Source organism: Lonchura striata, chromosome 5 (assembly GCF_050655825.1).
Source record: "Lonchura striata isolate lonStrDom1 chromosome 5, ASM5065582v1, whole genome shotgun sequence".
Classification (NCBI taxonomy): domain Eukaryota; kingdom Metazoa; phylum Chordata; class Aves; order Passeriformes; family Estrildidae; genus Lonchura; species Lonchura striata.
Genome location: NC_140707.1, coordinates 8,400,818 through 8,427,464, shown reverse-complemented (window position 1 = coordinate 8,427,464; position 26,647 = coordinate 8,400,818). Strand labels below are relative to the sequence as shown.

The following is a 26,647-nucleotide window of genomic DNA, read 5'->3' as shown; positions in this document are numbered from 1 at the left end:
GTTCCCAACTTTCCTACAGACTTTTTGTAGGGGCATATAGTGACAGAACCAGTGAAAATGGCTGTAAAATGAAAGGTGGTAGATATAGGTTTGGTTTTAGGAAGAATTCTTGACTCAGAGAATGATGAGGCACTGGACCAGGCTGCCTGGAGAAGCTGTGGATGCCCCATCCTAGAAGTTTCCCAGGCCAGGCTGGATGGGGCTCTGAGCAACCTGGGATGGTGGAAGGTGTTCCTGCCCATGGTGGGGGGATTGGAACAAGACTCTTCCAATTAAAACCATTTTAGGATTGTAACTAAGATGCTACAGGCTGAAAAACCTCATTTTAGGTGATTTGGGAGCAGCCAGACAGGTCTACGAATGCACAGAAACCAAGCACACTAACAGGACAGGAGAAAGTTGTGAAAAGAGAGGACTGAACTACTGTTAAGTGTGTAAGCCAGTATTATTCCAGGATTGTTTCTGTAATCACAACGTCATCCTCAAATGCAGTTAACAAAGCCAAATGTTAACACAGTGTAATGCATTTCAGATCTGAGGAGTGCTGTATCTTTTAGGAAAAAGCATAACTGTGACCATTTTCAGTGTTTCTTGATGAGGCTAAATCTGAAATGAGATTTTTCTTGCCCTGCGTCATCTTGTCCAGTATGGGACATTGCTAAACTTGCATAAAGGTATGTATCTTTTGTTTGTTAATGGAGTAATTGTGTGACTGATCTGCATTTTTGTTGATTTTTACTTCATAGGATATAGCTGTAATAAGAATTATAATGAAGACTAGCATTGTTATTTGCTGCCCTCTAGCATGTGTCGAAGTGTTAGATGACTGGAGGAGAAATTTTCTGAATTATCCTATTCCAGTGTCTGAAGCCAGACCAATTCTTAAGACAGGAAACTCAGGCTATTTTTAGAAAGAGGGCACAGGATATAAAGGAGTGAAAATATTTTGTTGAAATCAGAAATGACAGCATTTAGAATCTTGTGAAGGTAAAAATTCCTGGGTAATACACTTTGAGGGTTAGACGTTACAGTGGTGGTGGTAGGTTGACCGACTTGATCTTAAAGGACTTCTCCAACCTTGGCAATTCTAAAATCCAGTGTTCTGAAGTAAGGCCCTTTAGCTCAAGCTCTGAATTAAACCTGAATGTTTAAAACTGAGGTTAAGCAAAGCTTATACATGTTATTCTGTACTTCATCAGGATTCAAAAGATGGAGCAAGTGATAGAGCACAAGGGAACAACATAATTTTTGAAGCTGAGGATGTTGGTCTTGGTTCAGTTTCCTCTTCCAGTTTACACGAGTGTTTGTGAACAGCTTGGTCTAAAAGGGTGGGAGAGGAGGCAGCTGAAGAGATGTTTTTTGAAAGATCAGGATCATCCTTTGTGTCATAGGAGTGGGCAGGTGTCAGAGCTGAAGGATTTCTCTCCTGATCATATTAAATTACTGGACTTTTCATTATAATTTAATACTTCAGAAGAAAGATTTTGCAGCAACTGTTCTTTTTTTCTGCCTGCAGAGTTAAATTTCTGCAAAATAACATTTTGCAGTGTTGTAATGAGAGCATTATGAATGCTGCCAACAGCAGATAGAGTACAGGATGGTGAAACAGTCTATTGGTGCAAGCTACGTTCACCTGGGGTCAGCCCTCTGCCTTGTAGTGTGAAGCACTCTCAGTTGCCTGTGTTCACCTTCTCTCTTGTGGTTGTAAAAAAGAGAGAAGAAAAGAAAAGCAATATTCTGGATGGATGATAATAAAATCCAAACAACATATGCAGAAGTATCCCTGCTTACAGTTAGAAACATCCACTTTACCGACTTCCATGGATTTTGAAAAAGGTCATGCAAAGGAGGTATTCTTTATGTGGTTCTGTTTTGTGAGGCTCGGAAGAAGTGGTGATTCATATCTGCTGCTTTCCATCTCAGTGTGAGTGGTCTGTGCTGATGCTCAGTGAGTCTGGTCAGAGGAGAGGTTGGGTTCTGGCCAGCAGGATTTCTGGCAGCAGTTTACCTGGAGGAAGTAGTACAGAGGAGTTAGAATCCCATGCCAAAGTCAACTGCTCTAACAGTTCATCCTCTGGCCACTCTGTCCTATCTGTGTTTCCTTTATTTTCATGTCTGACATTTTACTGTTCTCTGTGGTCTGGCTGCCACATCTCATTTTATTGACAAAACTGTTTTTTAAAAAAACTGCCTGTTTCAGATAACTATTTTTATCCAGTAGAGAACAGTGCGGTGGTGTGTTTTTCTTTCATTTAATATTAGTTTAATATCTGTTCCCCCCCCCCCAACCCCCCTTTCCCTGCCCCTTTCCCTAGAACCTTCCCTGTCATTCATTCTAGCCCCCTCCTCAGCTTCCAGATGTTAGTTCTGCCCTAAACTCCTCCCCTGCTATTCCCTCATTGGTTACTGTTCCTACACCCGTCCTCCTGAGTTCTGTATAAAACCTTTGCCCCCCCGCCCGCCGGGGTCTTGGGGCTCAGTGAATAAAACCATCTTGTTCCCCCCCAAGTCCCGTGTCGCCTTCGTCTGTCCCCTGAGACTGCAGAGCTTGCAGGGGAAAGCGGCCGCCAGTTCTCTTCCCTCACCGCTCAGCCTGGCACTGCTCGGAGTGCAGCGGCGAGGAGCGCATGCCGCGCCACAACATATGGTAGCAGAGGATGGTTCCCTCCTTTGTCTTGTAAAAAAAACGGGCAAATTCGTGGGGGCGCCCGCCTCACAGAAGAAGAAGGAGGGAAGAGGAACATCTACGGCCGTAAAAGCTCTGCCTGATGCTAAGAGGAGCTGAGCGCCGAGCGAAAAACTGACGCTCTGGGACCCTCTTTGTTCTCGCCATCTTCCCGCCCGGGAGCAGCCGCGCTGCACGGGCAGCCGGGCTGCAGAGCTTTTTGCGGGCAGACTTACCTGAAGAACAGAGAGAGCGGTTTTGGCAGCGGCTCGGGGGAGCCTGAAGAAAGGCTGATCGAGAAGAGGTTCCTCAGTCAGCAGCTGCAGTGAGACCAACGGAGGCTGATAGTGGCCGAAACCAAGGCTTCGGGGACGAGTCTTGGTTTAATGGGAACACCCAGGCTTCCGGAAGGGCCAAACCGAAAGAGAAGGAACATCCCCAGTTTTCAGCGCGGCTTTTCCATCGAGTCGAGGAGAAAATTCAAGCCATCTCCGTCCGAGCCTGCAAGGTAAGGTGGGCTATACGCGTGCGGGGTCGCCCCGACGGACGGCTGGGTCTGCCGCTTTTTTTTCTCCTCGCGTTTTAACCCCCGTCTGCGCCCAGACTGGGGCTGTAGCCTTGCATGTCCCTGGCAGGCGGGTGGGTTTTCCTTTTCTGGGGGAAGCTAGCACTGAGTGCTATTCTTCGCCTAGTCTCTGTGGGGACCTAGATTAGATCGCTTTTTCTTCTCCTCGAAAAAGTTGTCTTCTTTATCCTCCCCTCCCCATTCTGGGCTGGACGGAGGGGGTAGAAAAGACACCAGTAGGGAACAGCTAAGAGGGCGACACGTTAGCTATAGGAGTGTTGTTAAAACGGGGCCCTTTACACCCACGCATTGCGCCGACATCCAGCTGCGTCGGGCGCCCCCCCCCCCCCCATAAATTTCCCCTTTTTGCTTCTGTGAAGCTCCCTATGCCCCATCCCCTCGGACTTTCCTAAACCCTTTCCTATCCTCCCTTGGGGATGGCTGTGGCCGAGCCGCCCCAAGTGCCCTGCCGGACACTGCTCAGGCCAAGTGCAGTGTATCTGGCACCCCCTCCCAAGATGGCGCTGGCCACGCCGCTCGGGACCCATTTCCCGCCTTGACCCTTCTTTTCCGCCCCTGGTTTCCCGCCAGTCCCATCTCTCTCCCAATAGCCCTGCACCGTCCCTGCACGAGGCTAGTCCCTATTGTGGGGAGGCGGGGTTGGATATTCCCCCATCCTTCTTCGGGCTCTTCCTCCGGGGGGAGGGTCGGGAGGGATCTTCTTCCGAGGAAATGGAGCCGAAACCCGGGACTGAGGATCCGCCATTTTGTCTTCCCCCTAAAATGGCGGCGCCCCGGTCCACCCCTTACCGATACCCCCTGTTAATCATGGCAATCACTAATTAAGTGATTGTCTGATTCCCCTATCCTATTCCTTAATGTACCCTACCCAATACTCCTTTTTATTTAACTACAAATTCCTCTTTTTGCTTTTGATTATTTTTGAATAATCTGTTTGTTGAGTTATATTTTATAGAAGAAAAGATCATCCCAGTTAATTAATACTCAAGATATTATGCCCACCTTGCAAACAAACATTCAAATTGAACAAACCACATCGCTATCCGCTGACTCTACTTTAAGACAAGCGCCGTTATCCGCTGACTCTGCTTTAAGAATTTAAGAAGCTGAACATCGCAAGCGCCGTGACGAAGCAAATTCTAAATCAGATGAAGTCACAAATCCTGCTGTGCTTTGTACCCTTAATTTGTACTTTCATTTAGGACAATTTTATATATTCCAGATGAAGTTTTTATATGTTTCATATGTTGTAATCACAATTAGTTTATTATTTTTTAATGTCTTTCAATTTATGTTTTTTTAATAATATGTAATGTTACAATTTGATTTTATATTAAGTTGTTTTGTTGTAATTATAATTAATTCAGTCTTTTCTGATATTTTTTGACTTAAAGGCTGTGTTTAACCATTATTGCTACAGGAATCACTCAGCTACTATATCGCTTCAAGCTTGCTGCATTGCTGTGAAATTTAAAAATTTATTAGTTATATTTAGTTGATTTTTTATTATATTTAATTCAAATAATTCCATTTAATTATTTTATTTAAATTAAATAATTGTGATTTTAATCATTCTAATTCAATTTTTTAATTTCTGTTAACTGTTTCATTTTATTTCAATCGCCTGACTTTATCTGATTTCAATTCTATTTCAATTATTTCAATTATTTACATTATTTTAGATTGTTACTCAGAGCAGCAAAACAGCAAGTTTTGTGCAGTCTTGTGTCTAATTTAGGATATTACTACTCTTCCTGCCCTATAAATGCAATAATGTGTCTTTCATGTCCTTTAAGTAATTTACAATGTTATCATATGATTTTATATTATTTGCATGTTTTATTAATTTGCTTAAACCACAGAATTCTCCTTCTTTTTGTAAAGGAAAAGAGGGAGATGCGGTGGTGTGTTTTTCTTTTATTTGATATTTGTTTAATATCTGTTCCCCCCCCCCCAACCCCCCTTTCCCTGCCCCTTTCCCTAGAACCTTCCCTGTCATTCATTCTAGCCCCCTCCTCAGCTTCCAGATGTTAGTTCTGCCCTAAACTCCTCCCCTGCTATTCCCTCATTGGTTGCTGTTCCTACACCCGTCCTCCTAAATTCTGTATAAAACCTCTGCTCCCGCCCCCGAGGGGGTCTTGGGGCTCACTGAATAAAACCATCCCGTTCACCCCCAAGTCCCGTGTCGCCTTCGTCTGTCCCCGCGCGCCACGAACTGAACTGCAGAGCTCGCAGGGGGAAAGCGGCCGCCCGTTCTCTTCCCTCACCGCCCAGCACGGCACGGCTCGGAGTGCCGCGGCGAGAGGAGCGCATGCCGCGCCACAACAGAACAGCAAATTGCAGGTTTGCTAATTTTTTACCTATTGGCCATCTCTGCCAAGATCTTTGGTGGCTTCTGCTACAGGAGACCTGGAAGGATGGGCATACAAGCATGTCTGTACTTCTAGAAGGAGTGAGAGAGGAAACTGCTGCACGTAGTTCTTGTAATGTTCCTCTCTTTACTCCAATGAAACTTTTTAATTAAGTAAAGGTCTGTTCATGAAGAAGATCTGGTCTGGGTTGCTGCCAGCTGTTGAGGAACTTTCAGCTACAAGGGGATCAGGATTTTCCTCCCCTGTTCTCTCCTTTCCTGGTGTCACAGTTGCACGGCCTGTTAAAAATCTTTCATAGCAAACATCTCTATTAATTCCTGGGGAAACCAGAATATACTTTCTTTGGAGTGAAGGTGGCATGTCTGCAGTTTGATTTTGTGTCTTGTATCTCAAGTACTTAGGCTGGATTTATTAGGGTAGCATTTATACTAATGCAGATACTAAAATACTTAAACTATTATACTAATAGTTTGCACAGAGTTTTAGCTCAGCTCATTGCAGTAACACCTACTGAACATCCTGAGTGACTGTACATGTAATTTGGATAATTATGCAGGGGGCTGTTACCCAACAAAGCTGTCAAAGCTTTGTTACTTGCAGTTACAGTTTATTGACAAATCGTGGGGCCTTTACCTTCACAAAAATCACTGTTTCTTGTCAGTAAGTATCCTTGTGGCATAATGTTCTGCATTATGAAGGGCTTTGATATCTTTGTCAGCAGCAACATAATCTGTGTGTTTGGTTAGTAGTTATAGTGGTTATTTGTAGTCCTATTTGTAGGACTACAAGTGCTCCATTTCTAGAGGGGTGATTGGAGTGTAACTGATAGACATTATTTGAGTTAAGGGCTGGATGCAGATCTGAACAGGCTGATAACACCTCTGTAAGAAACCTCTTGTTGAATTTGTGTTGCCAGTGTATTTTAAATAAAATTTTTTGAGCTGGTAGTTTCAGGTCAGCCTGAGCATGTTTAAAGAGGTTTAGAACAGAAAATCCACTCATGCACCTTCCTTTTAGAGGTGGAAGTATGGTAGGAGATAGAGGGACTGTCTGCAGCCATTGAAGCTGCCTGCTTAATTGGTTTTGACCACATAAGTTAATGAAGTTCAGCTGTGACCTTTTTTAAGCTTGTTCCAAATGTAGTTTCTGGCATCTCAAGCAAGTCCATGAAGTTTTAAAATCCTGGCTCTATAAACAGATCTTCTAAGATCTATAAACTAATCCTTGCTCTATAAACTGAGATCTACAAATAAGTGAGTAGTATGTGTGATTCCTTAAAATCAGAGGGTTTTGGGCACGTGCAAAAGGCAGGCCTCAGAGCCAGCAGGATGGTGATTAGAACTAAGCAGTAGCTGCAAGATTCGTCAGCAGAAAAATTATACAAGAAGTATAAAGAAAGGACAAATAAAACAATGGTCTGTGTATTAACACTTGGGTAGAATAACTGCCCAAGTTGCAGAAAAGTATCTCTGGTGAGATATAAGGAAGTTCTAAGCTTAATAATGGAGCTCTGTGCGTTGTATCTTGAGGCTTACAAGCAAGTATTGTATTTGAAATAAGCAAGCATTGTTTTAACCAAAGGCACGTGTACTTATAGTGATTGGATAGAACTACTGTCAATATGCTTTTGCTTTGTGTGACTGGTCAAAAAGCTTTTAAAGTAAATTGTAACATTCTTGGTCTGCTGCCTGAGATGTGAGCTGCTGGCATCTTCCCATTGTCATAACCATGTAATGAGAGTGATGCTAAAAAATAAACAGCTCGAGAGGTGTTCCACAGCAGTCCCGTCCCGTTCATGTCTTGTACACAGCCCCTGGCTGGCGATAGTATGGACCATTTAAGATGTGATTATGAGCTGTTTTTCTTCAGTCCATGGGCAGGGGTCAGAAAGTCAGACATGGCCACAGTCTCTCCTGTTATTTTCAGGCTCTAATGTGTTCTGGTTGCCTTATCTCATGGATTTTGGTTTCAGTTCTTTTTCTATGGCTTTGACTTTTGAAAACAGACACATTTCAAGAAAAATCCAACACGTTGTAAAGTTCACAGAGGCTGGGGACAGTGATTGCTTTTAGACTGGAGCAATTGAAAGGACTGTTTAATCTAAATATTGCTTGGTGTTGGTCCTTGGGTAAAAGAGCCACAAAGAAAATAGAGGTCGTTAGGGTCACAACAGCCCCTAGTAACTTCCTTGCTTAGACCAGCTGTTGCAAAACTACTCAGAATTCAGAGGCAAACAAAATCAAAAGTGGAGAAACAGTGCTCTTATTTAGGTGAAGTCCAGGAATTTGTTTGATAAATAATATAAGGAGTGAAAGAGGGATTCCTTTCTGCTGAAGATGCTGACCCTTTGCCAGCCGTGGCTCAAAATTTAAACCGGTGTTTTCCTTGTTTCTGTGGTTTTCACTGTAAGAAGTTTTTCTTATCATCTTTTCACTCAATAAATGTAGACAGTCTTAGTTTAAAGAGTGCCTGGGGATAGAGTAAAAATTTCAAGGACTTAATTTCAAAATGTCTAAGGCTGTTAAACAATCAAATCCTGGTGGTGCTGAAAGGAGTGTGTTATCTCCTGTGTTTCACAATTCTGAAAATTTGCCTAGGGGCTCATAGATGGCCATCTAAATAATGTGCTAATATTTTCAAAATCAGAAACTGCTCAATACTTGGGAAAACTTATTTATCTTGGATGCATTCCTAAAAAGGTTTTTGAACAAAGGATGAAATGCCAGAATGAAAAAAAGTACATTTTGTGTAGCTGTGGGTTGGTAGAAACTCAGGCTGCTGATGTAGAAATACTAGAAGGCAAGGGAGACCTGAGGCAATGTGTGCTGAAATCAGAAAGAATAGTGTTACATACACATAAATGCAGAGAACATGCAGTTGTTCAAGGAACTGTGGGTATGGAGGCCTGAAACCCTGGTAAATGTGGCAGGATTTAATTAGACGTTTTAGACCCTGCAAATAAACTGCTCAACACTAGTTTGGTGCTGCAGTCCTAGCACTTGTGGCTGGTTTTGGTTTGGATCTTGCAGGGATGCACCTCAAGGTTGATGGAAGACTGAAATACTCAGTGAGAAGCTGCAGAATAAGACTTTGGGGAGGATCCCTCCCCACTGTCTCCTGCCCATCCTTGCCTACTTGCTGCTCATGCTGTAGGAGGGGTGTGTTCTTAACTCTGTTACTCTTGGTGCAGCTAATTTTGTTTAAATACACATGAAAACACAAAGAGCTGAGATTTGTCCATCTTTTTTCACAAAACTCACCTCTTTTGTCACTGTTACTCTAATTCAAATTAAAATTTGATTAAAGAATGCATTAATTTGGAGAGGTGAGTTTATCATACTTGGAGGAGTTTGGATATGTGATGATTGTTTACAATATGAGTAACAACTTTTTAGACATCTCACTTCTTTGGTATTTTTTCTGTGCACTAGTCTTAAAACTTCTAGAGTACAATTAAATATAAGACACTTCTACTCTAGAGAAAAGCACAACAGAGATAGTGTGATATATTTACTGTTATAGCTCTGGCTTCTCTCATTACAGTACCAGATTGAAACAAGAGATTATGTCTATATTCCACCAGAGCATCAACTTTTTTTAGTCTTTCTTTTTACAGTAAAACCAACTTGGATGTGTTCCTTTGCAATTCTCAGTTCTGTTCCGTGCTGGAATATATCACCACCAGAGGGTGACATCATTACTGTGTTTCTGAAAGTTAGAGGCACTGAGAAACAGGCACTCAGCTTTGTGGCACTAAGGAGTACTGCCAAAATGCACCGTGGTGTCATGGGCATTGTTTGGGTAGTGCTGATGAGCTTGACAGTGAAGCAAGGGATTACAACTGAAAACATCCTCTATCCTTGCTTTCTAAAACTGCCAAGAGAAATAAGAATGTATTTTTCGTTGCATTTGGGGTTGTTTTTTTTTGTTGTTTTGTGTTTCTTTCTTTGTTTTTGATGTATTTCTGCATAAGGTTGCCTAGCTCAGCAAGGACTCAGTTGACTGATTTAACCAAGACCCCGTTAAAATGGATTTCACTCTGCTCTGGGTCACCTAGTGACTAGAGTTCAAGAAGTTCAGGAGAACCACAGAGGAAATATTCTGGTGTGTGCTTTCAGCATGCCTCTTGCAGGGCTCTGCTGCCAGCCAGCCGTGGTGTGTGCATGGCCAGATAGCTTGGGCAGACCCAGATGAGCTGGGAAGGGAGAGGGTACCTTGTTGTTAGAGGCAGAAAACCTATTATTATCAATCAAAATGAAAATATAGGTCTCCAGAGAGAACAGGGGAGTAATCACAGCATCACAATTATTGAAAAGCATCCATTCTCTGCTTATTTCCTGCTTTAAAGTGTGGAAGTGTTAAGATCCTTTCTCTTGTTTTCTCCAGTGTATTTTTCTACTCAAACAGATTCCAAATTATTTTATTCTTAGCTTCTCCTATTCTTCTTTGCCTTCAGAAATTCCACCAAAAATCAAAAACACAAAGGGAGAAGATAAACATCATCCTATCTTCTCACAGCTTTCTTCAACTTCTGGAAGAAAATGTGCCTATGTAATGAGTTTCCTTAAAGTGAAGGGAACTTTTATTTCCTTAGTATATATTTGCAGTGGGTAAGAAGAGGATTGCAGGGCTGTCTGTGGCTACAAGTGTCCAGAATGGAAAAAAAAATGAACAGAATAAAAGCAACTTAAATTCACAGAAATCACTAAGTTTTAGATTTCATTCTTCACTCAGGTCCACTAAACTGAGAATTTGTCTCTTTTTTAATTTGGTTGAGGCATGAAGTTGTTTTGCTGGAGTTTTTACTTATGCCTCAGTAAGGCAGTGAAATTACTCTGGCTGGAATAAGCATTGTCTACAATTGAACAGCACCAGCTCTCACAGTGCAGTTCACTTACCTTAGGAAATCTGGAATTTGGATAATCAATAGATATTTACAGCTCTGATTTCCTTCAAGACACTGATTGTAGGTATTGATATAAAGACAATGTTTGGAATATTTCAGTACTGGGGATTTTAAAGGTCAGTGCTGCTGTAGATGTTGAATCTGTGTCTAAAGATTCTGGGTTTTAAGTACCTAAAGTAGTACCTATTTTAAGATACAGTGTGAGATGTTCTACAGTCACAGTCATGTTTTGATTTGTGTTCAGATAATAAGAGGAATATCCTTTTTCTTTGTGCAAGAGAGAAAACATTAAAGCTAAATACAATTGACCAGACTATGACACAAATCTCAGCTTCTGGTGTCTTGGAAATCCTGGGTTAAGAGGTGACCGGCAGGCACCAGTGTGCTTCAGAACAGCCTTCACCTGCCTCTGAAACAGGCAATGTCAGTGTTTGGAATAACTAATTTAATTTCTGTGAATTGTGTTTTATGGCTGTGCAGGTTGGGCAGATCTCAGGATTTGTGCAATATCCCACGTGGTTGTCAGAGTGATCACCTTTTGTGGCTCAGGCTTTGTTTGGGTCTGGCCTGACAGGAGATGGAGCAGTGCCTCTGCAGAGCCTGGTGCCAGTCCTGACTGCTGGAAACAGTCACAGGAGTAGCACTGCTGTGCTATTCCTTTGGTTTGTGTGAACTATGGACTGTGTTTGTTCACAATTCTCCTGACAAAATGAGTAAATTCACTGAAATGGAATTGTTGCCAAGAAAGATTCAGCTCGCTGAGACTCCTGCTATATGGGTTTGGGGTTAAGAGAAAAAAAGTCTTTTGAGATTCCAATTTTTATACTTTCTCTTTTTTCCATTCCACTGCTGAAATGCTATTTTTGGATGAAGGAGGTGAAAATCTAATGGAAACATTTCAGAAGGATGGAAAGCAAAACTGCTCTCCCCAGCCAGTCTGTTCTGTTGTACATTGTCTGTGCACACTCTTCCCTCCAGATTTTCAAGTCCTTTTGTGGTAAGGAAAAAATGTTTGTGCTATTAAGTGCTGACAGGTTAGGAATAATGTTTCCCTAGCTGCTCCCCCATGACTGTGCAGCCCTTGTTGGATGGTGGATGGTGCTGGGATGGCAGCCAGGACTGAGGAATTCAGAGGGGCTCTGCTGCAGTGGCCTGGCAAAGGAGCTGCTGAGATGCCTTTATCTGACTGCCATCAATGAGCCACTGTTTGTCAGGATAATTGCCCAGTCAGTACTAACTGTGGGGATAATTATATAAAGCTCGTGTCCAGTGGAAACAGGAAATAATATGTTTTATTTATTTTTCCTATTCATGAAGTTCCCTTCTGTCAGCCTCCTAGGACTGGCTGGTAATTTTTTGCTGGCAGAGAATATGGGGTGACAAATTAACATAAGGGGCATGGCATCAAAACCTAAATGCCCTTATTATTCAGGTGAAATCTCTGGTTTTAGGGCCTAATTGAAAGGCTGAGAGAATTGTTTTTTTTCCAGCCTGTATTAGAGAAGGCTTTGGGGTGACCCAATTGCAGCCTCCCAGAACCTGAAGGGAACCTACAGGGAAGATGGGATGTTTTGCAAGAATATGAAGTGACAGAACAAGGATGAAAGGCTTCCAGCTGAGAAGAGAGTAGGTTTAGGTTAGATATGTGGAAGGAATTCTTTACTTAGAGGGTGGTGAGACACTGGACTATGCTGCCCAGAGAATTTGAGGCTGTCTCATCCATGGAAGTGTTGAAGATCAGGGTTGGATGGAGCTCTGCACAGCCTGGTCTAGTGAAAGGTATCCCTATACATGGCAAGGGCATTGGGACTAGATGGTTCCCTTCCAACCCAGGCTATTCTATGATTTTATGATTACTCCTATGTAATCATGTCCTATGTCTACAGCTGTTCAGCTGGTTTCTCTAACTTGGAAACAAATAGTTTCAAAAGTTCTTACTTTAAAAAGGCTTTTCTCAGTTCTTATGGTAGTTCTGCAACTGTGGAAAGGTCAAGTGTAATTTTTTTTTTTTTACTCAATTAGTAATACAGCTCACTATAAAAAAATCTTAGTATTGCTATAGCAAATTCTTGATTTTTTGGTTTATTAAACCAAACATTTGAAACGAGTCACTTAACTGATTACTATTATGAGAAACAGTTATTGTTGAAAAGTGTCTCATACTTACTGAAAAATCATGGATTTATTTTCTTCTATTTTAACCCTTGAAGTTTAGGAGCCATTTTCCTTTGCATTCTCATGTTGGATATCAGTACCTTACAGCATGAGGAAGACTGTCTCCTTCAGTGTCACTGTTTGAACTGGTGAGCACACCAGCCTGTGACTCATCATAATAACTGACTCAACAGTTACTGTGTGCAGACTGGTTAAATAATGGTGAGCAATTGGACTGCAAAGTCAGAAGTCTCAGTTTTTGTTTCCAAGGGGTGAGTAGCACAGAACCGTGTGAGTTCATCTGTGCAGTCCTACATTGCCCTGGTGTTAGGAGCTGAGGGGATGCAGGGAGCACTGCCTGCGTGCCTCTCCTGCTGCTCCACAACATCTCTTGGATTTCCAAGGCTTTCCAACCTCCAGGTATCCATGCTAGAAGTGCAAGTGGAACATCAGGTTCTGAATAACAGCATCTCACCCTGGGCTCTCTAGCCTTGAGCAGCAGACCCTTGCACCTTCTGATTTAGGTTTTTGTGGTGTGCACAAGTTCCCTGACACACTTTATCCAGCTCTCCTACTCCAGCTTTTGTGGTAGATGGAGCTGAGCCAGTAGTGGCAGGAACATTCCCTGTGTAGCCCAAGGGGAGTATTTAATTTGCCTGTATTTCCTACTCAGGTTAATGGAAACAGCATGCCAAAATTAGCTGCAAAAAATTTCCCGCTTTTCTGTTTTTATCCCTTTGTTCTTCTAACTCTTCTCAGGGAACATGACATCAAATGAGTTTAAAGGTTTTCTGTGTTCAGTGGGCTGAAGTCTGTGCTGTGATATGTGATGTTATGTTGTATTTACTCTTTTGACAATTTTCCTTAATTTCCTATAGTTTTCCAGTAAACTTTTGTGTGTTTTTTTACCTCTTGATAATATTTGGGTGGAATTTTCTCCTTCATACCTATGCAGAGCAAAACAACCTTGGTTTAGCCCTAGGTGGGAGTGATCTGGGTGTGACAGTCACAGACTGCTCTTGACTGATTTACATATTCAGAGTTACATGGGAAACTTAACAGCAGCGTGGTAATGAGAAAAAAAATAATTCAATCACACTGACATAAATTTTACTGGAGAAACACAAACCCTTCAGGTAAAGGTTTGTACAGGAAATGAAATTACTTACGTATCCAGGAAAAGTTACAAGAATCCAGCAAAAGCTAAGATAAAGTTTTGGGACACTGAATAATGAAGAAATGATCCACCCTCTGAGCATTTGAGGTGTTCTGCCTTTAGAGGATTAAGCTGCTTATTTCTTTACTAGTTTTACTACACTGGACTCATTTATGTAGCACCTCCATGTAAAATATATCTTTTAAATTTTTTATAAGCTGGGAAGTGCAATTTAAGCTATGGATTTTTTTTTTTTTTTAATAAATTGATAGGGCTGTTTCCACCTGTAAAATTTCTGAAAAATTTGGCAGCCAACGTTTTCATATGGGGAACTTTATTTCAGAAAACAAACTAAGATTACTTCAGCCAGCATAAATGACACGAGTAGATTTTACATGTGTAAGAGGAACTGGAATGGAGAGCTATTTTTAAAAAAAGATGCAATGTTTTTTGTCTGATATTTTTGCCTTTTCCCTTTCTCGGTGTAAGCCATGCTGGGTTTGCCTTCCAAAAACCACACTTGTTTTTCCTGTTATGTAATCCTTTCTAAAATTTTGTTTTGTGTTGTGACACTTGCATCAAGCTTTTCCTACCCCTGATGTGCATTGATTGAAGTGAATTGAAAGCAAAACTGTCACATATTTCTGGTCTCCTTGGAAAGCTTTCCCTCTGGCTGATTTTTACAGTCCTATTTCCATGTTTTTCTACTTATTAGAATTAGCCATTTTGCCTCAATTGTGTTCCTACCTGCAATCATGTCCCATCTAGATATTATCTCATAGACATTCCCTTAACCTAAATATTTAAAGAAATATCCCACTGGTAAATAATCTATTTATTTCTTTGTAAATATAACTGGGTCCTGTTTGAGGATATGTTTCTACTGCAAGCACATGGAACCTCCACCTGCTCCATGCTTGCATTGAGACTATTTAGGATAGCACCATCAGCAGCTCAGTTTAAAACCTGACTTATGATTAAACCTTATGTTTCAATGTTTTTCAAGTGGAGTTTAGGATTTTGGATTGAATGTTTAGTAAAAGCTGCACGGCTGCATAGATCTTTTCTTTGCATTGTTTTCTTCTCTTTCTCACTGTGCAAAGAGAAAATAAGAAATGGCTGGCCAACTGCACATCAGCTTTCCTGTAGCTCAGGCCTGGCAATGTTTCTCGTGAGGTCTGTTTCAAGAACTAATTCACGCTTTATGTCCCCTGCTATTCTTGAGAGATTTAGGAGCTGGCAGTGTGCTTCCAGGCCTCTGAGTACAGTGTGCCCTCCCCTGGAGCATCTCTTTGCCCCTGCCTGCTGCTCCGCCACGCCCCAGCATCTCCAGGTGGATGACTCCTCTGGCACTTCAGAGTGCTCACACTCTACTGGGACAGGTTAGAAAGAGACAGATCACTTTCATGTCTTCAGTCGTGTGGAGTTTTAGTTGCATTTAAGGAAACAAAAGTAATAATAAAAAAGTTTGAAAGATTAAACCACTTTCCTTAATATTACTCTTACTTAATATTTTCTTAGACACATTTTTATACTCAATGCTCTGAAATAATAAGCAGAGAAAGTGTGATGCATTTCTTGCTTGTTTTCAAGGAATTATATAGCTTTTGGTAATTTATCCTCCTATGCACATGCCATGCAATGACTTGGGTGTTCACTGAGGAAAGGCACTTGTGGCACAAGTGACAAGGCCCAGGTGCCAGGATGGGTTGGGATGCACTCACTCCCATTGGTATTGGCCCCTCCCAGCTGGGGAACAAAATCTCAGACTCTTACAGTTAGGAAGTCCCCAGTTTAGCAGGCATACAAATGTATCTGCTTATCCTGGCTATTTTTCTGCCAGCTATTCATAACGTGGTTGTCACTGCAAGAACAGAAGAATTTTTAAAGTAGTAGTTTTCAATTTTAGAAACAAGCTGCAATATTTATCAGATGCTCCAGAGCTGGAAGAACAGCTTTGTGGAAATAGAGTTTCTCTGTCATTGACTTATTTATTTAACAATAGCAACAACAAAGAAGCTGAGCTTTCTGCACTGTTACAATCTGGATTTTTGATTTTTTTTCCTTTGTGATACGAAGTTTTCTTTGGACTGCAAGATTGGGCAAGCTGAACTAAAACTTGCTTCTCCTTTTATTCATTTTTTTCCTTTAATTTGATGCCTACTGAAGCTATTAAAATGTCAGCTGTTGCAATTGAACTGGATAAGATTTCATCAGATGAGACTGAGAGCAAAATGGATTCCAAGCTGGATTTTAAGCAAGGCAAATTCAGTCAGTCATGTTTTGATTACCATCATGGTTTTCAACTTCACTGCTCATGTTCTGCACCAGCTGGTAAGCATGCATTTATATTACTTATTTTCTCAAATCTGTGCCTATTCACTCATGTAACATGTGGCAATTAAACTCTAAGACCCAACAAGGAAAACATAGGAATTGTTGCTGGCATGCAAGCATTAGAGAAATTAATTTTAGTTCAGATAAAGGGTGGAAACAAATGATTTTTTAAAAAAAATCTGTGTCTCCTGGACCCTCTAGCACATGGCAGACGTGGTTCACAAGCCTGTTACCTTGGCATTGCAGGAAAATGAGCTTTCCATGATACAGCTTTTAAGTTAAAGCAGCCTGAGCTGCTGCTCTTAGAGGAAACTTTGCAGAGTATTTCTGTAAGGTGTGTGTGCTCTCTAGTGACTGTCACTGGGGCTCTTTGTTTTTTTCTGGGTTTTTTGTCTGTCATATGTAAGGAGGGAAATTCATATTGCTTGTTTTTATATTGGGCAGGTGATGTGTATAGGTAGAATATGTCCACAAAAATGTCAATTTTTATGAGCATAGTGAAATTTATATTTTTCCAAAAATTCATAGTCATAAAAATACAGACTGTAGCTGCCTTGGGTTGTCTAATATAAACACAGGGACACATCTACAGGTAACTAATGGAATCTCAGTTAATCCCCACAAGTCTTTTTAAGTATTGGATAGTTCCTCACATAGGAAACCCCTTCTGGGAATGGCTACTCTGATTTCTTTAGGACTTTGTACATACTATGACTTTCACAACTCCTAAAGAATAATTTGGTTTTCATCATGTTTTCAACTTGCCCAGACAAAACACAGACTTGGCAAGTGGAGAATATCTGAATGTAATTGACACTCTATATCCTGTAATAGGACAACTGAAGTGCAGTGCAAGTCTGCACCTAGGAGATTGGCTGAAGCAGATTGAGGATATGAATCAAATAAATCAAAACAATATTTTCAACTTTGCAACAAGTGTTTGGAACATTTTCTGCTTATAAATTCAGTTCTTACACATTAAAATTGTCAAATGGTTGGAATCCTTCCTTTGCAAGAAAAGCAGATGGCTTGTGCTTTCCCTAATAGAAATTATCTAACTTCTCTTTCTCTAAAGCCTTCAGTAACTTTTGTAAAACAGAATTTTCATAGTCGATGCACTTCCGAAATTTTCTCTTGTATGTCAGCAGGGTTTGTAAGGTCGGGAATTAGGTGTCTGTCTGTTCCTCTGGGATCTTATTACATAATTTTTAAAATATCTCTCCTTCCCCTACAAGTGTCACTAAAGAACTTGTGCATGTGCTAAGTGATTTGCTGAACTATATTCCTTAAATGACAAACAAACCTTTTTAGCCTATCTTGTTGATAAATAATTAAATATTAAATTAAATTTAATATTAATTTAAATTTAATATTTGAACTTCCAGTACAAGCAATATACTGTTGCTCAGAATTCTGCACAAAGGAGGTGATAAAAACCACACTTCCTTATTTGATTCTTCCATTCAGGGAAAAATATTGTTTTCTTTTAAAAAGGATTTTGTCTTGTGAGTATTTATTGCAAACACTGTTTAATATTCCTGAAGCAGAAACAGTGCTAACAAACATCTCTGATAAATGTTTCGTCTGAGTATGGATATTTTCTTGGTTTATATTTTTGTATCATGAGCAGAATCAAATGAATACTGATACATTGTCTTGGTGTTTTGGGGTGTTATGAAAGATCACTTAAAGGAAATGCCATCTCATTTTTTTGCCTTCTAAAGATTTCCTTGTATACTTATTTTGCCAGTCTTTAGGCAAGCCCTTTGTAGTTTCTAGTGTCTGCTGTGTTGGTTAAAGTCTGGATGGAGAAGTGTAAACAAGCCCTGTTTGGCTTCCACATGCCTTTTCCTAAAAGGTACTGCTGCTTGTTCAGCCATGGCTATTGATAAAAATAATGAGCTCTTGCTTATGCTACAATGATGGACCTTATTTCTTTGAGTAGGCTATTTACCAACAATGCTGTTTTTCAGGCAGAAAAAAAATTCAAGCTATGGCAATTGACAGAAATTGCCTCCAGGGAACTCAACATCCTATATCTGAGTGCTGCCCTGAGGTTTGGCTTCTCTGCCCCAGGGGACTGCACTTCCACAGCTGCAGCCTTGGGAATCTCTATATTTACTGTCAGCCAACTTTAGATTTTAAACTGGTTTTTTTTGAAAATAACTTTGAAGGGACTCGCATAAAATTGTTCATATCACCAAGAAATGATAGGAAGAGGTATGTAAGCTATGCAAACAGTGAGTACTCAGTGTTAACCTACAGAAAAGCAGTAATAGAGAGCACTTCCTTGTTCTTCTGTTCAATTTGTTGTCCACAATATTGGTTCTTTTGAGAGGTTATAGTTTAAAATTTATTATGCAGTGCTTGTCATATAATTCTTTTGGTATCTAAAGCACAGGATTCAATACAGAGAGATTTCACTTAAAAGCTTTCCACATACTACTGATGTGTTGCCTCTTAAACATAAGACTTACAAAACGTGAACACTGGCAAAGGTAAAGTGGTATCCTGAAATACACTCTGATGTTCAGGAAATGTTACTGAGACAGAAAAATATTAACCGTATTTTTATTTTGTTTTATTTTCAATTCTGATGCAAGTACCAGTCCTGAGGTCTCTTTCTTGTGACCTGCACATACATCAAAATACATTGCACATACACCAAAATACACTGCAGATTAATAACAAAAGAAGAAAAAAAATCTAAAGTATTGGTAAGTTCCGAGTAGAGAGAACAGAATTTTTTTTTTTCAATGTAGAGCCTTATTGAAATCTTTAGGGGTTTATCACTTGCAGAAAAATACTGAGACATTGGTTTAAGGAAGGAAATGCATAACCAAGATCAGTTGATGAATGCCCCAGGAACAGATCAGAGATTCCATGGGTGAAAGCTTGAATGGAGCAGTGACACTTTAGACATGGCAGATAATGTGGGACTGGTAGGGACTGACATTTTAAAGATGTCATGCAATCTTTAAAGAATCAAGCTTATCTTGATTTTTAAGTTACTTATGCTTCAAATAATCTTTAATACAATATATTGAATGCAAGTGTCACAGCCACAGCAGTTTATCTTCACCAATGGAAAGCAGGCTGTCCCTAATACAGAGCCGTTTCTCTGCTGTATTGGTGAGAGCAGAATTTCTTGCAAGACCTGGTCTATTTGCTCTCACCAGAAAAGTTTATCTGAATATTGCAGATGTAAATATTCGTGCAGATTTAAACCCTATTATCTCTGATATTTGCTTTTCCACTTCAGCTCTTATTAGTCTAGAAGAGACTGAAAGCACTTGGCCTAACAATGGTTCATTGGCTAAGTCAGAGTGCAGCACTCTAACTGTCCTAAAATTACAAATGCATGAAATCACATGGTTTGACTGTGACTTTTAGCAGAATGGTACAAGGTTAGAAAAACACCGACTTGGATTTGCCTTTAATGTGGTTCTTTCATTGATGGGTTTTTCGGGGCATGTTCTATGGTGAATGCAAGCGAAGAGAACGGGGGAGGAAGAGAGTATTCGTTCACACAGGGATGGAGAAAAGATGTACCATGAGCTACAACTCATGGAAGGACTATCACTCTTTGGCACTACCCTCTGAACTAGAATTTCATTAATAATATGCAAAATGAGCCTATATCTAAAGAACAATTCAGACTTGGCAGAGAGAACTAACACACTGAGGCATTCACCTCTGCCCTGGGAGTCATGACTTCCATTCTTACATGGCATGGATAAATGGAAACTAAACTGAACACAAAAATTCAACTTTTCCTAGAGGCAAAATTTCTCTCCTGTGCACTTCCTTCATTTAATGGGCTATTTACCTTAAATGGAGAATGGGGTTGTTCAGCAGACTCCAAGACACTAATGCCTTGTAATAGTGGATTTTATTTCCTAAGCTATCTCAGTAGCAACAGAAGTATGTCTATGTAAAGAATATGCTGACCTCAAAGGTCAAACTTTCCTTGATTTGAAATGTGAGATCAATTCTTGCAAAACAGATGAGTGCAGACTTGGTAGCAACAGTGAAAAAATGGAAGTTTGAGCACTCTTCCTGTGGCACAGTGTGTCTTACGCTTGCAAAGCCTGAACACAACAGTGAAATACTTGTATCTTATCTGTGTGCTTAAGTCCTTTTTACTTGAATAATTAGCATAAATTGATAAGAAGGTCTCCAGTATATTAGAAGATGCAAACTGATTCAGGGTAGATGGGGAGGTCACTGAGGAATTTCAGGTTTCTTACAAGTCTTGAATTATGTGTCTATATGCAATTGTAACAACATGTTTAAAAAAAAAACAAGTCTGATACCTGTGAGCATCATAAGTAGAATGGACTGATGGCCATGAATTGATAACTTTGGTAAGTAAAGAATGCTGCTCTGGTGATGCAGAATACAGTTGTATTTCATGTTTGAAAACTGAATTAACTGTAGATTCTGACCTAGAATGTGTCTAGACAATATGCAGTCAGGAAATAAATGATGTCATTTAGTACATTGTATATAAGTTACTTCTTGCGGTGTTAGAAACCCCAACTATGGGTTGTTTATTATTATACCACCAAAAATCTATAGAAACTCTGGCAGACTTTTTAAACCCTTGTGATATTTGCATCAGCATTGTAATATTATCTACATTAATCCAATTTTAAAAACCAAAACAGTAAACAAATAAAAAAAATTATTTTTCTTCCTGAAAACACAAGTTTAGTAAAATTTAGAAAGGACATCATGGGAGAGAGAGTATTATATGGCGTTATCTGTGCAGGCAGCTGAATTTTATAAATAGAAAGTTCTGAGTGGTTCTGGAAGACACAAGTGTCCAAGTGTCTTTTTCCAAAAGTATATGGTGAGGAAAGGATTTGGCTGCCTATTAATGTCTGTCCCAAAGTGTGCTGTTTTGCTGGTAAAAGAAATTCGGAATGCTATCTTGAGGACTTATATATCTATTTATGCAAAAGTATTTGTAATGATTTAGCTCTCTCTCATTTTTATGCTCCTGCCATTGGGATAGAAGAGGGAGGGCATGCTGAAATCACTTAGATCCAACTACATCCACTTCTTGTGGTAAGACAATTATGGCTAGACTATCTGGCTCTATAGTTTTTGGAATCAAGTAACCTCAGGATTCTGTTTTGAAGAATTGAATGTTTAGGATTACTATTTCTAAAATGCATGTATTCTTTTGTGTATGAAAATAAAATAGATAGCTATTGTAAATGCAGGCAAACCCAATGGGAAGAAATGACGATGTCTGACTCAATTCAGAAGGCTGAATTATTTATTTACTATAACTATGCTAAAATACATTAATATACTATATAAAAGGAGGATACTAGAACTACATACTGCTTTCTCTAACTCTAACACATCTCGTGAGAGTCCAGCCCCAGGTGGGTTGGATTGGCCATCAGGCTCAAACAATCCTCACCAGAATCCAATCAAGCACTCACTCCAGGTAAACAATTCTCCAAATACATTCCACATGAGAAAAACAAGGAGCAGAAATAGAAATTTTTTTCTCTTTCATTTTTCTCTGTGCACCTCTATGAAAAATCCTGAGAGGGAGAGAAATGTGCTTGCCACAGATAGCACTTCAAAATAGCACCCTAAATTACATTATGTATTGTAAATCTTTTAAGTAAGCAGTAGTTCTCCTTATTCTGCTGCTATACGCAATGGGCTTTCTGTAAACTCAGATTGTAGCCAGATGCCAATATTAATTATTTAAAGGTATTGTTAACAAAAAAGGTAGTAAATTGTTTACCAAATTTAATTCAAAAGCACTTAATGATGTATGTTGAAGATGACCTGTTTGTCCTACCCCTGTACTGAAATATATGCTAATTTCAACAGTGCCTTCTTGAATATCTTTATATATCTTTATATATCTTTTCTCAATATCTTGAGAAAACTTTTTTTCTATTGCTTCCTTGTAGAAATTAAATTCTCTCGTTAGCAAAGTCTTCTTCTGGTAGGTACATTAACTGTTCTTTTCCTTAATTTGTTTTCCTCCCATTCTTTTCCTGATAATAATAGGCCAGTCATAGTGGGCATGGCACTGGGACCATGAGTAAGAGTCAAAACTGATTTTTGCTTTCCCTAGGCATTGAGAAAGAACTAAATATCAGAAATTAATGAAATCACTAAAATAACTTTAGTCAGTCCACATTTAATCTTCTTCTCATGTTATTTGGTACACCTTTGCTTTTTTTATTTTCTAAATATTTTGATTTTGACACTCAAAAAATATCCAAGGAAAACACCCTTGTAGAAATATTAGTTTACTCAATCTTTCTTTCACCTAAAAAATATTGTGCTCAACCTGAATGAGGGAACTAATGAATTATTTAACTGAACCACTGCCAAAATCTCATGTTGCCATAATCTGTGTTCTTACTGCTTGATTCTCTTTTTGTCCAAGGATGAGATGTACAAGGTCTGCATGCTTTCTCTTCTATGATCTGAGGCAAGCTCTGTAAGCTTGGTTTAAAGAGAAAAATACTAAATTGATCGAGGTTCTTGCCCTGTCAACTTTGGCAAGGCAAAATGTTTTTTTTTAACTCAATACCACTTTGACAGAATAAAGACTGGATTTAATAAAGCCAGTCTTTTAGAAAGGCAGTTACTGAAGTATATAAATCAAATTATATTGACCTATGTATTTCTTAGAAATGTCTGTCTTGAAAAATCCATTAACTCTGTTTTATGGGAGAAAACTTTGGAAGTTTTCTCCCATAAAATAAAAAGCAATGGAAATAGAACATTAATTTGTTATGATGGTTGGGTTTCCTGCTCTTTGAGACTCTATAGAACACCTAGTTCTGCTGCTCACGTCAATTGGCTAAAACTTCTGTCAAAACTAGACAGAAATTGGAGTAATTCAATACTCTAGTTAGGAATAACAAACTCTCTATGTTTATGCACTCTTTTTAGTTTTCTTAATACAAACCTAAAGAGAACATAACTCTTCTCACATCATAGGTAATCAAAATAAGTTGAATTAAGTTTATTCCAAATGTTGACATCTTATTCTTCTTGAGAGTGATTTTGCCTTGTCCTCTGGTTAATTTAACTAAATGATGTAACAAATGCTCAGGGGGGTTAATATTTTTTCTTCCTTTCTGGAAGAGCACAGTTTATACATAGTTTTCACACAGGATATAACTGACTTCTTCACTTACCTCAGGAAGGAAATTGTGAGGGCCATTCAAACAAGTACAAATAGTTTTTCTTTATTTATAGACATCTTGTCATCCTCAAAATTCAGAGTTTAATACAACACATTTTTTGCATGTTTTTCTGTTAATAGTGTTTGTTACAGTAGAATTAAATATGGTGCCTTTTATTTTTATAAAATTTTGTTTTCTGCTGTTCTAATTTTGATTTCCATATGCTTTCCTTCTGAGCTCCTTTGCTTTTCTGGGAAAAGCAAAGCACAGATAATGGGGAGGTCTGGGAGGGAACTGTTATGTTCTTCTGCCCTTCATAACCCAAAGGAATTCCTATACAGACTCAGGTCAAAATCACTTGTTTGATATCCTGTAGAGGCAATAATCAGTATCCACTATTTCAGAGGAAAGGAAAACAGGCAAGCATGTTGGTCAGGTTTCCAGGTTTCTGTTTTCAAAGGTATCCTACCAATTTATCCAACTTAGCAGCACTGAAGCACTGCAAGAGTTACGTCACTCAGCTTGGGGAAAATGCAGAATTTAGTCACTGGAGGTAGATGCTCCCACACCACTGCCTTCACCTAGCTCCAGCTTGGGGTAAAGGGTGCAAAATGAGTCTGGGAGGAAAAAAAAGACTCTCTAGAACGGATCATCTTATGATTATCCCTGAAAACCCTAATAACTAACATTAGGAATTTGACATAATCTTGTTTTCCCATTTTGTCGCCAGTGTTGACCCCTTTCTTTCTGTATATCTCATATTTTTCAGAGTTTAACAAGGTCTGTTGCTCTCATTTTTCTTCACAACAAGAAAATATTATCCTCTTCCTTTTGTTGTACTCATTATAAAGCACTTGAAACAATCTTCCTCTCTATTCAAATTCCTAAATTTTTCCTGGCCTTTGCACTAAAGTAACTTGCCTCATCTGCCCATCAACATTTTGGTTTAATCTCATTTGAGAATTTCACTTCACATTTCATGGTGGTTTTCTGGTTTTTGGTGTTTTTTTTGTTTGTTTGTGGTTTTGTTTTTGTTTGGTTTTTAAAATCAGTTTTCTCATTTCTTTCCACTTTGAAGTGATAATTATTTGTAAGTATAATATATTTCAAACACACATCTTTGGTTTCTTCCTTAAAACCAGTAGTTTAGCTTTTGGTTGCTTTCAGTACCTTGACATTTATTTCACCACTTTTTTAGTACTCTGACTTGTTTCTCATTTTGAGACGGCAACTTTTTCTTGTGGTGCCAAATGGATGAGTTTCCACAGAAACTATAAGGCTTTGTGCTAACTTGGGCTAGAAAACAACGGAACCTTAAGTTTTGTCTTCCTTGTTTACTCTTCAGCCTTTCCCATTTGGCCCCTTTCATTGTGTTTCAGGGCTACCAATAAGCTCAATGTTTGTTACTATTTTCACATTTAAAAGAGGAAAAATATAATTGTGGAGGTACTGTATTCAGTTTGCAATCATCTGTTAATATTTGTAATTTTGCAATTCCTTTTTGATGATCTTTATATCTTAAAGGTTTAGTTCTTGTACTTCTTGCAGTACATACTGATAATTACAAAGTGCCTTCTCACTGCACATTCTTTGGCATGATTTTGGGTACTAGAATCAGAGGCAGAGTAATTGGCAGTTTGGGAGGGTATACCCAAACCTAGGATGTAAAACTTTTAATCAAAAAATCAGATGTTGCCATTATTGAGACTGGAGTTTCCAGTATTTTCTCAACATAGAAATCGTAGTCTTACAGTTGCATGTCAGATGAAGTTATAGAGGTGGTTTCTGTCTCTGCTTTATTTAGAAGTAAAAATTGGAGCAAAAGTTAGCTTTTTAATATTTCTTTTTCTTGTTGTGGTTTAATCTCTGCAGGCAACTAAATACCTTGGAGCCATTGGCTCACTTCCCCACCAGTGGGATGGGGGAGAAAACCCAAAGGATGAAAATTCGAGGGTTGAGATAAAGACAATTTAATAGGTAAAGCAAAAGCAGTGAACACAAGAAAAGCGAAAAAAGGAATTCATTCACCACTTCCCATGGGCAGGTGGTCAGCCATCTCTCGGAAAGCAGGGTTGTATCAAATGTCATCATTCTAAATGTTCCCCATTTCTTCTTTTCCCTGCTTTATATACTAAGCATGATACCATGCAATGTGGGATATCTCTGGGTCAGTTGGGGTGAGCAGTCCTTGCTGTGTGCCTTCCCCATTCCTTGTGTGCCCCCAGCCTACTCTACTGGGGCAGAGGGAGCAGCAGAAAAGTCATTTACACTGTGTGAGGACTGCTCAGCTATAATGAAAACATCTCCACATTGTCAACCCTGTTTTCAGAGTGAATCCAAAACACAGTTCCACACTAAGAAACACCCTTATAAAACTGTAGTGAATTTACTCAGGAAGAAAGCAGAATTTGCCTTGTCTGAACTTGGCAGCTCCACATGGAATTTTTAGGACAAAAGCTGGAAAATGGTGGAAAGGTTACTATCTATAGATGGTGAGGAAGCCCATCTCCAACACTGAAAACATGATTCAACAGTTTCTATAAAGATATGATCCTGGCATGTGCATGTGCTATCAAGTGAGGCACTGATGGACTCTGGAATCAATCACTAAAAATAAATTAGCTTTGTGTTACTTAGATAATGAAATATATTCAGATTTTTTTTTTTGTTTCCTTTTTTGGATGTTGGAAGACCTCTTTGATTCAATTTACTAGAAATTACTGTGTTAACCTAGTGGTTCTGAGAACTTGAGCCTCTCTTCTTACCATGCAATCTTTCTGCAGAACATAAATTTGATCATTAGGCATAGCTTCATGGCTAATTTCTTTGTCTTGTACATTATTCTATCAATAAGCTGACTCCCTTTCTAATTTACCTGATGGGAGATTTGTACCTGGATGTGTGACTGTACAGATCAATAGGTAAAATGTGCTTTGTTTTTTTTTACATCTGTGTTTGCAGAATCACTGATTCATTTATTTGTATGAGTGTTGTAAGAAACAAAAGCTCAGCCTGTGCTTCCTTGAAATCTTTGGACAACGAGTTTCAAGTTTGGAGTATGTGATATCTAAGCCAAGTGGAATCTAATAGAGGTTTGGGTTTTTTTTTTGTGAGGTCTAAAAAATGACCAAGTTCTAGGCTTATCAAGACAAGTCCAGGCCACAGTTCTGGTATTCCTTGACTAAATGGCAATTTAAGTCACTGTTAAACTGATTGTGGTTTATAAGGACATGGAAAAAGACAGAATCTTGCCTACAATTCTTTGCTGGCTGAAATTTTTCTGGGATTGAGGA

At 39.3% G+C, this 26,647-nt stretch overlaps 1 protein-coding gene across 8 annotated transcripts in view; it reads left to right on the top strand.

Moving 5' to 3' along the window:
• The first annotated feature begins 15,585 nt into the window (after window positions 1-15,585).
• Window positions 15,586-26,647, top strand: part of ANO3 (anoctamin 3) — a 108,643-nt gene continuing 97,581 nt past the window's right edge. For 3 of the 8 annotated variants that reach the window (XM_077784403.2, XM_077784399.2, XM_085581215.1), the window contains exon 1: window positions 15,591-16,173. In XM_077784403.2, coding sequence (XP_077640529.2) covers window positions 15,996-16,173 — 178 coding nt within the window. In that variant the 5' untranslated portion in view covers window positions 15,591-15,995. Of the gene's footprint in view, window positions 16,174-26,647 lie in introns of all 8 variants that reach the window. The other 5 variants (XM_077784400.2, XM_085581210.1, XM_085581217.1 and 2 more) reach the window with 4 other exon arrangements.